The sequence below is a fragment of the Equus caballus genome, chromosome 20 (genome assembly GCF_041296265.1).
Source record: "Equus caballus isolate H_3958 breed thoroughbred chromosome 20, TB-T2T, whole genome shotgun sequence".
Classification (NCBI taxonomy): domain Eukaryota; kingdom Metazoa; phylum Chordata; class Mammalia; order Perissodactyla; family Equidae; genus Equus; species Equus caballus.
Window position 1 is genome coordinate 33,369,246 of NC_091703.1, and position 15,598 is coordinate 33,384,843.

The 15,598-nt window shown below is 44.7% G+C and overlaps 1 protein-coding gene across 1 annotated transcript; it reads right to left on the reverse strand.

Annotated features, from left to right (window-relative positions):
* Positions 1 to 1,641: 1,641 nt before the first annotated feature.
* Positions 1,642 to 13,701, reverse strand: LOC100050706 (saoe class I histocompatibility antigen, A alpha chain). Its single transcript, XM_005603711.3, has 8 exons — positions 13,200 to 13,701; positions 12,616 to 12,885; positions 4,948 to 5,223; positions 4,099 to 4,374; positions 3,855 to 3,974; positions 3,392 to 3,424; positions 3,211 to 3,258; positions 1,642 to 3,046 (listed from the first exon to the last, which is right to left on the reverse strand). The coding sequence occupies exons 1-8, from the start codon at positions 13,270 to 13,272 to the stop codon at positions 3,042 to 3,044; spliced, it is 1,101 nt and encodes a 366-aa protein (XP_005603768.2). The 5' UTR covers positions 13,273 to 13,701; the 3' UTR covers positions 1,642 to 3,041.
* Between the last annotated feature and the right edge of the window lie 1,897 nt (positions 13,702 to 15,598).

Sequence of the window (15,598 nt, forward strand, 5' to 3'; positions counted from 1 at the left end):
GGTCCTCCCTTTTCTTTTTTAGGGAAAAAAAAATTAATGTGGATTTAAGACCTCCTCCCTACCCTGTGCACTCTCTGTCACTGACCTCAGTAGTTCCCAATCTGACTGAGTATTGCTTGTGGCGCTTCTTACAAAATATTCAGGCCTCTCCCCAGACCCCAGATCTCAGCACATTAGACACAAGACCAAGGAATCACTTATTTCACAAGCCCTACAGGTGAGCCTGATGCACAGGCATGTGGGAATCCTGGTCTATGTTCTTGCTACTGAATGTGTGATCTGAAGACCAGGAGCATCAGCATCTTGTTATAAACCCAGAATCTCATGCTCTACTCCAGACTTTCTGAATCTTAACCACATGTCCAGGGGATTCCTGGGTACAGGGAAGTTTGGGACTCCCTGATCTCTGTGCCTTCTAGACGCGGTATCAGAACTGTGTGTTCTGTTCTGGGTGTGTGGTCTGATCAGATCCCTTAGCACTATGGGGGCCAGGATTCAGTTCTTGTTCCTGTATCTTCTCTAGTCATCACACTCTTGGTAACTTCATTAGTTCTCAGGCTTTAAATATCATTTTTATGGTATCACCTTCCAAATTTACTTCTCCAGCCCAGAGAGTTTTCCTAAACTCCAGACCCACCTGTCCAACTGCCAGTCTGCAACCTCACTTGCATTTCTAATAGACATGTCATATTCAACTTCCCTTAAACCAAGTTCCTGTAAATATGTTACTTCCAGAGTCTTCCCCATCTCTGCTGACAGTAACTCCATCTTTCTACTTGCACACTCCAAAATCTTGGGTGTCCTCCTTGACTCCTCTTTCTCATTCCCAGATTAATCCATTAGGAAATGTGGCAAAGTCCATGTTCAGAATGTATCCAGATCCAGATCCAGTCACTTCCCACTCTTTCCACTGCACACAGCAGTGGAAGCCATGGGCTCTTCTAGCCTGGAACCCTGCCCTGGTTCCTGCTGCTTCCCCAGGGCCTCCCTCGCCTTTTGCCTCCCAGTTCTGCTCTCAGCACAGTAGCCACAGTGATCCTTGTAAAGGAGAAGTCATACCATGTCCCTCTCCTGCTCTAAGCTGTCTTGCAACTCCCCATCTCACTCAGAGCAAGGGCAAAACCCTTCTAACATCCTCCAGGCCTACATGGTCTGGCGGTATTGCTCTCCTGCAGCCATACTGACCTCCTCACTCTTCCCAGGACACATAGACACACTGCTGCCCTGGCACATTTGCACTGGAAGCCCCTGCCTGGAAAGAACTTCCCCCAAACATCTTTGTGGATAATTCCTCATGTCCTTCACATCTTTCCTCAAAGTCACCTTCCCAGTGAGGCCCATACTGACCACCCCAGTTAAAAAAGCCATCTTCCTTGTTTCTACCCCCACCCTCTGGATCACCTGCCCCACTGCATTTTTTCCATGGTACTTACCACCTTCTAACATAAACACTCTCCTTATTCACTATGCTTATAGCACAAAGTCTGTCTCTTCCCACTACAACATATGCTCCACAAGGCCAGCAACTTCTGTTTTTACTTCTACTTTTTATCTGTTTCACAGATGCAAAGATAGTATGTGATACATCCGGCACATAACCAATATCAGTTGAATGAATGATCAGTGTAGAGCACCTCCATATTCTAGAGACAGTATCTTTATTAACATAACCTCAGGCACATGCTGTTTCGTGGCAGCAACAGGACAATGTGCACTCACATTGACATCAATGCCACTTGTACTTTTCTCACAAGTGTTGCTCTCCCCTCCCTCTTCTTCCATCCCTCCCTCCCACACCAACCCTCCTGCACACCACAGCACACATTTGTCTCTTCAGAAAACAATAAATGATCTTTGACTTATGCGTCCTATTTCCCAACCAAATATAAATCTAAATTAGACTCTGTTTTATACATCATGAGCTTGGACTGGAGCCAGCACTAGGATGACTGGAGCTCAGGGCCAGGAGAGAGGGCAGGCTGCAGAGCAGGAACATCCCAACAGGATCTTATCTAGGATGAGAAATGATGGGATCCCTTCCTCTCTGCTAATTCCAGAATCTGGTTCCTTTGAGAGGTTGGGACAAGGTGGAAATGACAATCAAGGCCTAGAAGGAGGCAGAGATGGACGAGCCTGAAAATTCATCTCTGGACACCAGAGACGCCTCTTTGCAGGGGCCACTGGCCTTGTGAGGACAATGACAGGCCAAACAACTCTAGCTGCTGTCAGAGACAGGGGACACCCAGAGGAGAATGAGACCACAACTTGTACACAAGAACAAGAACAAGAACAAAAACAAAGAAACAACAAATAAACACCCAAAAGTGGGGCTGAAGGTCCAACCCAAGCCTGAGCCTAGGCTGACCCGGCCCCAGGAAGCCCTCACTGTCCAGGGTCCTGGAGACATGACAAAGACCAGGTGATTTCTGAGTCCCTGAGATCACAGGTGCTGGTGGGACAAAGTTCTACTTAAGGGACAAAGACAAAGGAGCAGAGAGATGACCCAGCTGAGGAGTGACTACATCCCACCCCACGATGCACTGAGCACTGAGTGGACACAGGTCCCATCCATGCTTGGCTCCTCACAGCCTTCTCCTGTCCCCACCTGCAACAGACTCAGCACAGCAAACATGGATTCTGGAAGGTTCTCAGTGCTTCATTCCTTTCCTCTCTCAAATTTTTGGAATCTTCTCCTTTAACTAACCCATTGATCCCTCATGGCAAGAATTTGAAAAAACAAATTGGTATCTAGATTCTTATTTTCAATAAGGAAGTAAGAAGTTGCAGCTCAGGGCAACAGGAAGGTATGACAGGGATGGAACCAGCCCCGCCTCTGCGGAACAGGAAAGTCAATCAGGAAAGAGAACAGAGGTCAGTGAGGGGAGGGGATTGTGGGAGAGACCAGTCTCCCTACCTCCTCACATTATGCTATTAGGAATGCAGACACATTCAGATGCCCTATACAGAGATTCCTGAAGTCACAGTGTGGGGTGGGGCAGGAACAAATCTTGCATCACTCAGTCTCCCACAAAGCAGCTGTCTCACACTACAGAAGAAAATAATTTTGAACAAATTTAAGCCAGTTTCTGTAATTGGTGACATTCTAAATGGCCCACCACATGCTCAAAATGTCCCAACCAAAGAATCCCCATAACTCAGTCTGTTCCCTCTGCCCCAACCCCTCCCATTTTAGGCCCTCCAGGGTCTCACCTTTAGGAGGAATGAGAGACACATCAGAGTCCTGGGCACTGTCAGCACCTGGAGAAGAACAAAACAGAACTCGGTCAGAGCCCACAGGAGATGAGACTAAGGGAGGAATTCTGGGGTGGGTGAGCTCCCTCATGGGCTCCTGTCTACACTATCTCAGGGATCACCCCCTGTCCATACTTACTTGTAGACTGAGGGTAGCTCCCTCTTTTTCCACCTGTGGGAAGAAAACATCCTGTGAGAAGCTAGTAAGCACGCAGGGCCATGAGGTCCTAAAGGAACCACCTAGTCCTGGACACCAGAGAAGTTTCCAGGACTGTGATAACAGACCTAAGGGAGGATCAGGAAACCTAGCAATGGTACATGTGTGGGCACAGGACCAACTGCCCTCCTGGAGGTCTGTCCTCATCAACAACCTTCCCCTTTGACCTGTGACTGCTGGGAGTCAGGTCCCCATCACCAGACTCATCAAGATGATAAATCTGTCCTTCATTTCCACATGTGCTTTACTAAACAGTGTCAGCCCCAGACTAGGAAAGCACATGTGGCTATGGATGGGACTTCCCATTAATGATGCAGGACAAACTTCTACCTGGGCTTGAAACCCCAAGTATGACAAGAAAACTCAGATCCCACCCCTTCCCTACCTGAGCGCTTCTTCCTCCACATCACAGCTCCAGCCACCACAGCTCCAGTGACCACAGCTCCAAGGAGAACCAGGCCAACAATGATGCCCACAATGGTGATGGTGGACTGAAGTGGCGGCTCTGGGGAGGGAAGGGAAGGTGAGGGCCCTGACCCCAAGGCCTCAGCCCTGACCCTGCTGAAGGTCTCCAGAAGGGCTCCTGATTTCCCTGAGAAGAGGCTCTGAGCCCACGGCTCCCTCCTTACCCCATCTCAGGATGACGGGCTCGGGCAGCCCCTCATGCTGCACACGGCACGTGTATCTCTGCTCCTCTCCAGAAGGCACCACCACAGCAGCCCACTTCTGGAAGGTCCTGTCCCCTGCAGGCCTGGTCTCCACAAGTTCCATGTCCTGGGTCAGGTCCTCCCCATCACGCTGCCAGGTCAGGGTGATCTCCGCAGGGTAGAAGCCCAGGGCCCAGCACCTCAGGGTGACCTCATGGTCAGAGATGGGGTGGTGGGTCACCTGTGTTTTTGGGGGGTCTGAGGAGAAGGGTCATAAAATTCAGGAAGTTTGCATCTGTCTTAGTCCACTGAAGTAGGGCTTATGTGACCATCTTGAAAATGGACAGGACAATTAGGGAAGGGAGCACAAAACCCAGACACCAGTCTGGACACAGGCTTCTGGGATAATCTCTTATTGTTTGGAAAGTTCTAGAATCAGAGTGAGATGGCCCAGTGTAGGAGGCAGGTCTTTGATAGAGGCTGAGTGACTCAGTAAAGTTGGAGTCAGACCTCAAACACACTGGGTGTGGGGCCGAGAACAAGGCCTGAAAGATTCCCAGAGCTGCTGCCAGAGTCAAAGGGAAGCACTTGTCGGTTATGTCAGGGAGGGTTTCCCAGTCCATCTCTGGAGACTGGATCCCTTAGTGTCCTTGAGAGGAAGGCGGGCCCTATGGAGGAGTCACCCTCTGGTACTGGAACTGAAAATCCAGTTGGACTTAGTCTCCTGACCCACAGGACAGGGGTGTTCTGGTGTCATGCTATTTTCTTCCACTCCTTGTAAAAGGCCCTCAGTGCAAGGGGAGATTAAGGAGGCCCCGCGGCCCCTCGTACCTATGCGCTGCAGCATCTCCTTCCCGTTCTCCAGGTGTCTGAGGAGCCACTTCACACACTTGTCTTTCACGTAGGCCTTGTGGCGCTCCACAACACCGCTTGCCTCCCACTTGTGCAGGGTGATCTGAGCTGCCATGTCTGCCACGGTCCAGGAGTGCAGGTCCTCGTTCAGGGTGAGGTAGTCATCACCGTCATAGGCGAACTGACTGTATCCACGGAGGAGGCGCCCGTCTGAGTCCACGTAGCAACCATGCATCCACTGGAAGGTGTGAGACCCTACCACATTCCCATGGTCAGTCCCACCCATTTAGCCCCACCCCAGTGGCCAGCCTTTCCCACGTAGCCCTGTTGTGCTGGCAGCCCCACCCCCACCCCAATTAAACCTAAACTGAAAAAGAAACCTAGTGAAAGTCCCTGCAGGCTCTTCCCTGGTGGAGAGGCCAGTGGGTCCCGCAGTGTTGGGGTTATGGAATTGAAAAAAGATGGAGTCTGTGATGTTAGGGCACTAAAATGGAGCGAGGCAGATATGAAGAGAGGAAGAAATTCCTCCTTCAGGATGAACTCTTGAACTCATTAGATAACTGAAATGCTTCTGCAAGTCTTCTCAAGGACAGTAAGATCTTGGAGATGGAGACCTCATTCCCAAGGATGATAAGGTTATCAGGACAGAGACCTCCTTCTTATCAGAGTCATCATCCACATTCCTAAATTTAATGCCCTGTTTCAGTGGACCTTCACTTCCATGATTACCTTGTGCCTGGAATTTGTTAAAGGATATTCCTTCCCTTTTTTTTCTTTGCCTTTGTTAGCTCCGACTACAAGGCCTTCCTTCGCCCTTTCAGAGGCGGAAAACACAATTCAAAGGCTACTTGAATTTATGTTTTCCCCAGGCTACAGTCCTAACAGACCCTGAATAAACATCTTTTTGTTTACCTTATAATTGGTTGACATTTCTTGGTGTAGATAGTAGGATCCAGAGCGACCATTCTGAATCCCCAGTGCAGCCAAGGATGTGTGGAAGATACCTCCAAAGAGACCACCAATTTAGATGTCCCCACCAGCAAGGCTGGAAATCTAGTGGTGAGTCCTGGATCTGAATTTCCCAATTTTTAAGGTTGATATTTAGGTCAAACTGATCTTTACTTGGGTATTTCTGGTTATAGTCAACTCTTCCATTTCCGAAGGAAGATTCTGTATCTGCTTAAGGCAGGAGGTTCAGATTCAAGGATTTCTTTTTTGTCCTCATGCCTTTGGAGAGGATTCTGTCCTCATCTTAACTAGGCAGAGGATTCGTGTTTAAGGACTTTTCTTGGTGAATGTTACTGTAGCTTTAGTAGTTTTTTGTCTTATTAAAGTGGCCACATCCTCTTACAATTCAAAGTTTGGCCGTTCTTGATCATCAGTGCAGACCCCTTAACTTCTCCTGTCACCCAAATGAGGGTCCTTTGAGTCTGAAGATAAGAGACATTGCTCCTTATGACCCCTTCTGGGGTGTTTCTAGGCGACTAGAAACCTAGCAGAAGTGTGAGAACTCTGTCTGTGACATGCAGTGGTTTCACAGGGCCTCCCAATCTAAGAATTTACCTGTTCCTGGGTCACAAGAAACTTCATAAGCTCATCTGGGAGCTACAAATAAGGGACTGGTCGTCCTAGTACCTTGAGCAACCTGACACTGCCTGGTGTCCAGGATATTCTGAGATGTAAGAGAGAGACCAATGGCCCATGGGGACATTTTGGGAAGCGGTCCTTGCAAGCAGCCCATACCCAACCGAAAACATATACCTTCCTGCCTTGATCAACCAAGAACAACTCTCTCTAAATTATAGGGAGCAACTGTTCCAGAAAAACCATCAATAATCACCCTCTCTTGGGAACTCCAGCTGGTTTTATTTTTAAGAACTATGGTCTGTCCTCTTGTAAATTTTTGTCCCAGTGGACTGATAATTCTAAAGATGATTTAAAATTACGTAGCCACTTTGGGGCACCTTTGAGCTTCCAAAACTTGTCTTTTTGTGCACTAGATTTGAGAACTGTAGAACAGACAGATTAAATGCAATCTTTAGTCTATAAAGAATCAAGTGTGCCACCTTCTGGCATACCTGCTTAAAAGCCATGGTCTTGAAAGCTGTAAATATTTACAAAGAACAGCAAAATCTTACTAAGCTTCCTTTGTGTTCTGAGAGCTGGCATGGTAAGCATCAGACTGGGGTCCCCAAAATATGGCTGGAAAGAAATGCAGGTTGTATCCTATTTGTGGTCAGACACGAAATGTGGGTTGAACTCCATTTGCAGCTAGGGTCCTACCAACTGCCACCAGCCTCAGGGTAATTACATTGGCTATTAGAAGGAATGTTCCAATTACATAAGATCATTTAAGAAGTATACTTAAAAGCAAAGGCTTCAAAATTCCAAAATAGCCTTATTGAAAGTTGTGTTACAAAAAGCTAATGAAAAATTAAATTATAAGAGGTCCCTAAAAGAAAAGACTATATAAAAGTCTATTAAGTTATGGCTTTACAAATGCCCCCATAATCTACCTTCAAGACAGGGCCCAGTATGAGCCTCTCCCAGAGTTAATGAGATTGACAGATTTTCGGGGAAACTGCTATGTTATTCCATTAAACAGTCAAGGGGAGACAAAATTAAAAATAAATGGAGTTATTTAATGCTGCCAGAAATATTTACTGTTTGCCTTGGCTGAAACTTGACAAAATATTTGAAAAGATTTAGTAATTTATGATCAAAAATTTGGCCAAATTAGGAGGTGATATTCAGAACCTGACAAACATTTTTTAACATAAGCCTTCTTCTCTAAGTTAAAATAAGAGGGAAAGAAGCAAATTAGGATGACGTAGTTGGAGAGGTAGATAACCTATGATGTTTAAGTTACAACTCAATTTCTGAGGATTTGAGAGCTCCTGCACACTTACCTTACAAACCTTTGCAAAAGCGGAAATTCAGCTCTGGAGGCAGTCCACATTCCACCCATTCCCTTTTGCCAATCCCAAAAACCTCCCCTATTTAACTCAAAAAGCCTGTAACTTTTCCAGGAACTGTCATCTAGATCACCACCAATTCCTTAGCAGATAACCTTAGTTTATTTTATCTGCCACAAACACAGCTTCACAAATCACTGAGTTTTACACTGTATCCTATTCATTGCAAAAATTTAATGAAAATTATTTAAAGTCTCTACTTGCATCTATCTATATATCTATGTATTTCTATATAGATGCATTATATATAGGTGAGATTTTTCTACCTTGTAATAGCATAACTTCTAAAAGAGCTCTATTTAATTGGCTTAAAGTAAGTGTTTCTATGAATTATTTCTAAACGTAATAGGAACTAACCCAAATGTTGTTCAAGTTAACGTGATATAAAATAATCTTTGATAACTGAAAGCTTATTTAAGTTTGTTAGTTTGATTGAAATAGCATGTTTTCAGAGTTATCAGCACTGGATATGATGCAGACATTCAGCCTTCATTCTATCTCGGTTAATAGTCAAATAAGCTCATGTTATCTCTGTTACAAAATGTGCCAGCAAAAATAACTTAGACTGATAGATGATTTTGTCTAATGTCTCGTGAAGTTTTGTAGGCAACTAAACATAATTATTGAAAAAAGTAAACTAAATAGATATAAATGAGATAGGAGTTTATAGATAAAACTTTTAGAAATAATTACATTTTATGGCATATGTATCTAAAATAGCTTCCAAAATCTCTTTGGTAACATGAAATTTTGAAGTTGTGCTGGTTAAATTAAATGACAGAAAACTCATTGACTAGATTATTTTCAAATAGGATAAAATACTGAAACATTGCTTGCTAAACAAGTCTGTGTTTACCTACTTTTGTCTTCTTATTACAGAGAAACTAAAAGATGTTTGGCTCTATTAGTAAACATGTCTTGTGCTTTATTAAAAGTTTTTGCTTTATGAAGCAGTATGTTCGTAGAAATTATGAAAAGTATTTATAAATTTGCCAAGCCATGGAATGCCAATGTAAAAGACAGTTCATAATTGCTTACTTCTTAGTTTGCACTAAAAATTAAGTTTTTTAAGTGTTAAATTTCTAATTAATATGTTTGATTACAGTCACTAAAATTAATAAGGGAAATACCTCTGTATACAAGGAAAGTAAGATATATGTTTTCAGTAAAGAAGGTATAAGGAATAGAGATATTTTTGTTTGTTTTGTTAAGAAAGTAAATTGTCCTAAAGTACTAGGAAGGAGGGAAGGCATGGGACAAATTCTGAATGTAAAAGAGAAAGTTATAGCAGATTTGTGAAAGAAGAACCCTGAGAAAAGAGTTCTGTGCATGGTCAAGGTGGCTAAGATTGAAATGAATTTAATTAAGTAAATGAATTTTAATATCAAAACTAAGCTGGTGCAAAATTAGAATTGTGTTCTCTCTCTCTCTTAAAAGCATAGTTTCCTTAGACTTTGTTTGCTCTCGATAGATTCTGAAAGGTTTTTCTTCACCTCTGAGTAAGTCTACCTAAAAGGCAAGGATTCTATGGTTTGTCAAAATAATTTCCTATGTTCAAAAAGCTGAGGTCTCTATTAAGACAGCTAAGGTTTTGTTGTTGTTGTTTTTAACTGTTTAACTCTCTAGGAGTGCCTTTAACATCTTCTGTTGTCACTTGGGTTAAATGGATAACTAAGCATTGTTGCACAGTGACCCATGATCCTATTTGACCAAGTGTTTTAAAACCTTTTGATATTATTGACAAACTTCCCCAAAATTAAAATCCTAAATAAAGTCTTTCTTCTGATCTGAAAGAAACTGAGAATTTCCAGCAGGTCACTGGGACTTCTCCAAGAATTTGTTCTCTCTTCCTATAAAGAGGGAGATACTAAGCTAATTAGGTTTATTTGGTACATTAAATTGCATGGGAAGCATTTTCAAATAAACGATGATAAACCTTTTAGGTTATATTGTGTGGGTGAACGCTATTAATCTAAGTGTTTTAAAAATTATATAAAATTCTGAAAAATCTGATATGTCCTGGTATAATTCTAGTCATTATCTTAAAATGTGTGTTATAGATTTCCTTGTCAATTGCATTATAATCATATCTTTAACCATGTCTTTTGCCATTTACAGACAGTTAATTGTTTTACTCTGATGCTTTCTTTCCTGCTTTTTCTCCCCAAATCCCCCCAGATATAGTTGTATATTTTAGTTGTGGGTCCTTCTAGTTATGGCATGTGGGATGCCACCTCAGTATGGCCTAATGAGCGGTGCCATGTCCGCGCCCAGGATCCGAACCGGTGAAACTCTGGGCTGCCGAAGTGGAGCACGTGAACTTAACCACTTAGCCATGGGGCCGGCCCTATACTCTGATGCTTTTGTAAATATGTTTCATCTTCAGAGAGCTTCATGGAAAGGACTCTGATACTTAACTCCAGAATATAGGTTTCTGATGAACTTTTGGATCATAAAACTGAACTGGATTTAAAGAAATCTTTTGTCTTCAGCAATCAACAATTGGTAAGCTATACCTTTGTAAACAAAGATGAAACATTTACTTTTTTCCCTTCCTGATCCCTCTAGAATTCAGAATCTCTCAGTTAGTATTCTTATTTTCACTTACATAAATAATCAGGCCAAGTTTTTAATCTAAACAAATCAGTTTTACTGTGAGTATCTTTGGTAAAAATTGAGTGTAACTGTGGATGGAAAAGTCATGTTGCACCTTTGTAGATGCTGGATTCTAGTCCTGTTAATTGTCTTTGAGGTTTTGTTATACACCTACAGAGTGGACTCCTCTCTAAGGTATTGCCTTTTGGTCTCGCTCACTGCTTGCAGTGTTCTCTCTGGAAAACGTGAACTAATCCCACATGGGATGGTCACCAGCAGATCAGTGTCTATTGGTCCACAACCTTCTGCTGATCCCTTGTTGTCTTACGGTAGTATGACCACCTACTGTAAGTCTCTAATGTTTTATATTCAAGGCTATCATCAACAGGATTAAGAAGCTTTCCTGGATTTTAATTTAAAGGATCCTGTTGGTCACAGTCTAGAGCCTGGTAACTGGGTGTTCTGGAAGCAACATCAGAAGAAGACAACTCTTGAGCCTCATTGGAAAGGACCTTACCAAGTGCTCCTAACCATTTACACTGCTGCAGATCTGGAAGGCGTTTAAGCTTGGAGATACATCTCACAGCTAAAAAAATCTCCACCTGACATCTGGTCCTGTACAAACCCTGGAGACCTCCAAATGAAACTGTCTAGGAAGAGAAGCTGCTGACATCTGAGGCAGACAGCTGTCCCAAGACCCAGGGTCAGGCCTGTATATGTACTTCTACAACTATTTTAATATTACCATTGTCATACTGTTCAAATGTCATTTAAGATTTTTCTGATTCTGTGTTTGTTTTTCCAAAACCATGTCTGAATGGCCGTCAGATAGCAATATCTTTTTACAGTGGGCTCATTCCTTCACTATATACAAAAATCAGCCTAACTGCTGGACGTATGGGACAAACCTTTGGCCCTGGCTTCCACCTGGGTGGTTAGGTCGTTGCACTCTAGGTTTTCCCTTGGATGCAAGAAAGGATTTGCCCTAAATTAGCAAATGTCACTAATCTCCCTTTTCCTCAAAACCAGATGGACTTGTACAGTTTTTAGTTAGTTGGCTTCCTACAGGCATCAACACATTTCTGTGGTCCAGATTACAACTCCTAATTCTATTACTACTTGAAATCTTTCTGTTGATCATGATATGTAAACTAACCACTGTTTTCTTTACTCACTGTTGTAAAACTAGCATTCAGGCCAACGTGATGGTCTGATGAAGACCAGAGCCAATATGTGCACTTGATTTCCCAAGTATTTACACATCCTCATGAATTTGGCCTTCCGTCATCTTGTCTGCCTTGTTGCTCAAATGTGGCTCTGCTTAACAATAAATAAGAGAATAGCTTTATAACCTCATTCCTATTTCCCCTCACTGAGGGACTAAAGGGATCCAGGTTAGGTGCCATCCACCCTGGTCACAAAGGACTAATAAAGATTGATTATCAATGTTACTATTCTAGTTGATTCTGATCAAAAGAGGGAGCCATGGAATGGAAAAAAGTTGGAGTCTCTCATGTTAAGGCACTAACATGGAGTGGGGCAGGCACAGAAAGGAGTAGAACAAATTCCTCCTTCAGGAGAGCTCTTGAACTCATTAAGTACCTGAAACGTGTCTGCAAGTCTTCTCAAGGACACTAAGATGATCTCGATGGAGACCTCATTCTCAAGGACGATAAGAATATCAGGACAGAGATCTCATTCCTATCAGAGTCATCTCCCATATTCCTAAGTTTAATGGCTTGTTTAAAGGGACCTGCACCCTCATGATTATCTAGTGCCTGCAACTTGTTAAAGGACATTCCTTCCCTTTTCTCTTCTTTGCCCTTATTAGCCACGACTATAAAGCCTTATCTTCTCCCTTTCAATGGTGCAAAGCACAGTTCAAGGGCTACTTGAATTTGTGTTTTCCCCGTGCTGCAGTTCTAACAAACCTCAAATAAACGTCTTTTTAAGTCTATCAGAATCTACCTCATAATCGGTGGATAGGGTGAATCTCGGACGAGACCAAAAACTCACATGGAACCGGCCTTTCCGTGGGGGTGGGGAATCGTGACCTGGATTTGGCTCAGTCACTAACCGGCTTTGCTAAGGTTGTAGTAATCAAGCAAAACGTTAAGTTCCACTCGGAAATTCTGTGCAATGTCCTTGTAGTTCCGCGTCTCTTCTTCCCAATACTGCGGCCCCTCCTGCTCCATCCACGGCGCCCGCGGCTCCATCCTCGGACTCGCGGCGTCGCTGTCGAACCGCACGAACTGCGTGTCGTCCACGTAGCCGACGGCGATGAAGCGGGGCTCCCCGCGGCCGGGCCGGGACACGGCGGTTTTGAAATACCTCAGGGAGTGGGAGCCTGGGGGAGGGGAGGGGCTGAGACCCGGCCGACCCTCCTTCCTGACGAGGGTCCTCGGGTTCGAGGATGATGTGGCTGGGAGGGGGGCGGGGGGTAGGGGCTCGGGAGAGGGAAAAGCGGAGACGGGCGGGGACTTACAGGCGGGAAGAGGAAGGGGTGGGTAAAGGGAGAGGTCAGGACGGGGCAGGACCGAGATGGGAGGCTCTGGGCTAGTGTCAGCGAAGACGCGCCTTCCCCGAGTGTCCTGCGTCCCCCCGCGCGGTCCCCTCGCTCCGCCCCCCGCAGACGCCGCCTCCTCCCGACCCAGCGCTCACCAGCCCAGGTCTCGGTCAGGGTCAGGGCCCCCGAGAGCAGCAGGAGGAAGGTTCCAGGCGCCGTGACTCTCATTCTCAGGGTCTACAGAGAATCTGAGTTCTGGACGGTGGTGGAGACTTTGCAACTGGGAGCAGTGGAGACTCTGATTGGCTTCTCTAGAAACCGCACACGCAATAGGAGTGGGAACTGAGGCCGCGTCATGAGTCTTCAGGCAGGAGGGGCTGACACAGGTTGTGAGAGGGGGAAGTGAAGCTCAGGGAGACGGGGACTCCCCAACACTGAGCTTTCCTGCCCCAGACGCTGCCCTCGGACCTGAGACCCTGAGAGCCACGTCCGGGGACCTGGGACTTTGCCCTGACCCCTCTCCTCCTGCCCCGAGAGCTCTTTGTCACACCGTCTCCCTGAGTCCTGGCCCAGGGGCTGTCTGAGGAAACCAGGGAGAGACCCCCAGGCTGGGCTCAGCCCCTTTTCCTCCTCTTACTGGAATCCCTCTCCCTGAAATGGCCTCCCTGCCTCTGAAGAGCAGGAATCTAATATGTAAAAGAAGTGATTTTAGCCCCTCCCTACAGAAACGTGTCTACACAGCACTGCACTCAGACTCGCAAAGCTCCTAAACTTTACTTTTCCAGACAGTACATCTGTGACTCCAGTTGTGTTTTAAAATTCTGTTCATTCTATAGCCCTGAGTTTGTCTGTGTGAGTCCCCACAGATCCTCAGGACAAAGAAGCGCCTGAAGGCACAATGTGTTTCTGTATATTTCAACCAGGAGCACGGTACAAACTTGAATCAACTCAGTGTTGAAGGTGTTCGAGGCAGTCGAAATGCGCTTCACCAGTGCCCCCTGAATTGCCTATTTTTATGAGTTATTCACGTTAAGCAGTGTGCATATTTTATTAGGACATTTATTATTTCTTAAGCTGATTAACAAAAGGAGGCAATTAGTTTTTAGGCAGCTCCAAAGAATGTATTAAATACCAAGAATACTCTACTAGGTCTGTAGATATATTTATTAAAGATCAATAAAACAGTATGTATGTTTAGATCTGAGAATTCCACTGCTTTAGAATTCTTTACCTGTTTCTTTTCCCCACCCCTGCTCCTCCAGCCCTTCTCTCTGTCCTCTCACCCCTCATGCCCTCTTCTCCCCTTAGTCTGCAACACCCTGTCACTCCTGAATTGTGGCACCAGCGCCACCTCCTCACCTGCCACCTGTGCACTGTTCTCCCCACAGAGGACAGCAATCCAGCTAATGTGAGTTACGATGTGTCATTTCTTTACTAGAATGCTCTAGTGTCTCCATCTCATTTTTGGGAAGCCTCTAGAATGCAATGCACATGAGCACAGTTTTGGCTTAGGACTTTGGGCCATTTGGGTCAAAGTTGTATCTCCAGCACATAAAGCCATTCCTGGTACATACTAAGCACTAAATTAGTTGTTGTTGAATGAATGAATGAAATATGATTGTATTAAAATGTAATTGCGCTACATAAAAATCATAACATGAAAAACGCAAAAAAGAAAACATTGTATTTCATGCAACTAGTGTGCATATAAGTTCATAAATTCATTCTAGTGGAAAAAAATGCTATGTGCTTATCTGCTGCACAATGAGCCCTGTGTATTAGTTTCTGTTACTGCGTAACAAATTACCAGGACTTAGTGGCTCAAAAAACACCCATTTATTTACTTATAGTTCCTTAGTCAGAAATCCAGGCGTGGTGTAGATGGGTTCTCTGTTCAGGGTCTCACAAAGCTTGGTTCTCTTCCTGAGCTCAGGATCTTCCTCTAAGCTTACACAGAGGTTGTCAGCAGAATTCGCTTTTTTCGTGTTGTAGAACTGAGGGCCTTCTTTCCTTGACAACTGTCAGCAAGGAGCCAGAGCAGGGCTGCTCCCAACACCTAGTTGTCACCAGCATTCTTTGCCATGTGGCCTCCATTTTCAAAGCCCATAATGGAGAAATTCCCTCACGTTGAGCCCCTCTCATGCTTTGAATCTCTTTGCTCAGGAAGAACCCAGTCCTTTTTTAAAAAAATTTTTATTTATTTATTTATTTATTTTTTTAAGATTTTATTTTTTTCCTTTTTCTCCCCAAAGCCCTCTGGCACATAGTTGTATACTCTCCGCTGTGGGTCCCTTCAATTGTGGCATGTGGGACGCTGCCCCAGCATGGCTTGATGAGCAGTGCCATGTCCGCGCCCAGGATCCGAACCAACGAAACACTGGGCTGCCTGCAGCGGAGCACGCGAACTTAACCACTCAGCCATGGGGCCAGCCCCAGAACCCAGTCCTTTTAAGGGCTCACCTGTTTAGGACAGTCCCACCCAGGAGAATCCTTCTGTCTTAAGGTCAACTGATTTGAGACCTTAGTTACATCTGCCAAATCCCTTCATAGCAGC

Coding starts and splice junctions, on each gene's coding strand:
- LOC100050706 (XM_005603711.3), bottom strand. CDS start 13,272: ATGAGAGTCACGGCGCCTGGAACCTTCCTCCTGCTGCTCTCGGGGGCC. Junction 12,886..13,199: donor CCTGACCGAGACCTGGGCTG/GTGAGCGCTGGG, acceptor CCCCTCCCCCAG/GCTCCCACTCCCTGAGGTAT. Junction 3,975..4,098: donor GCCCGTCATCCTGAGATGGG/GTAAGGAGGGAG, acceptor TTCCCTCCCCAG/AGCCGCCACTTCAGTCCACC.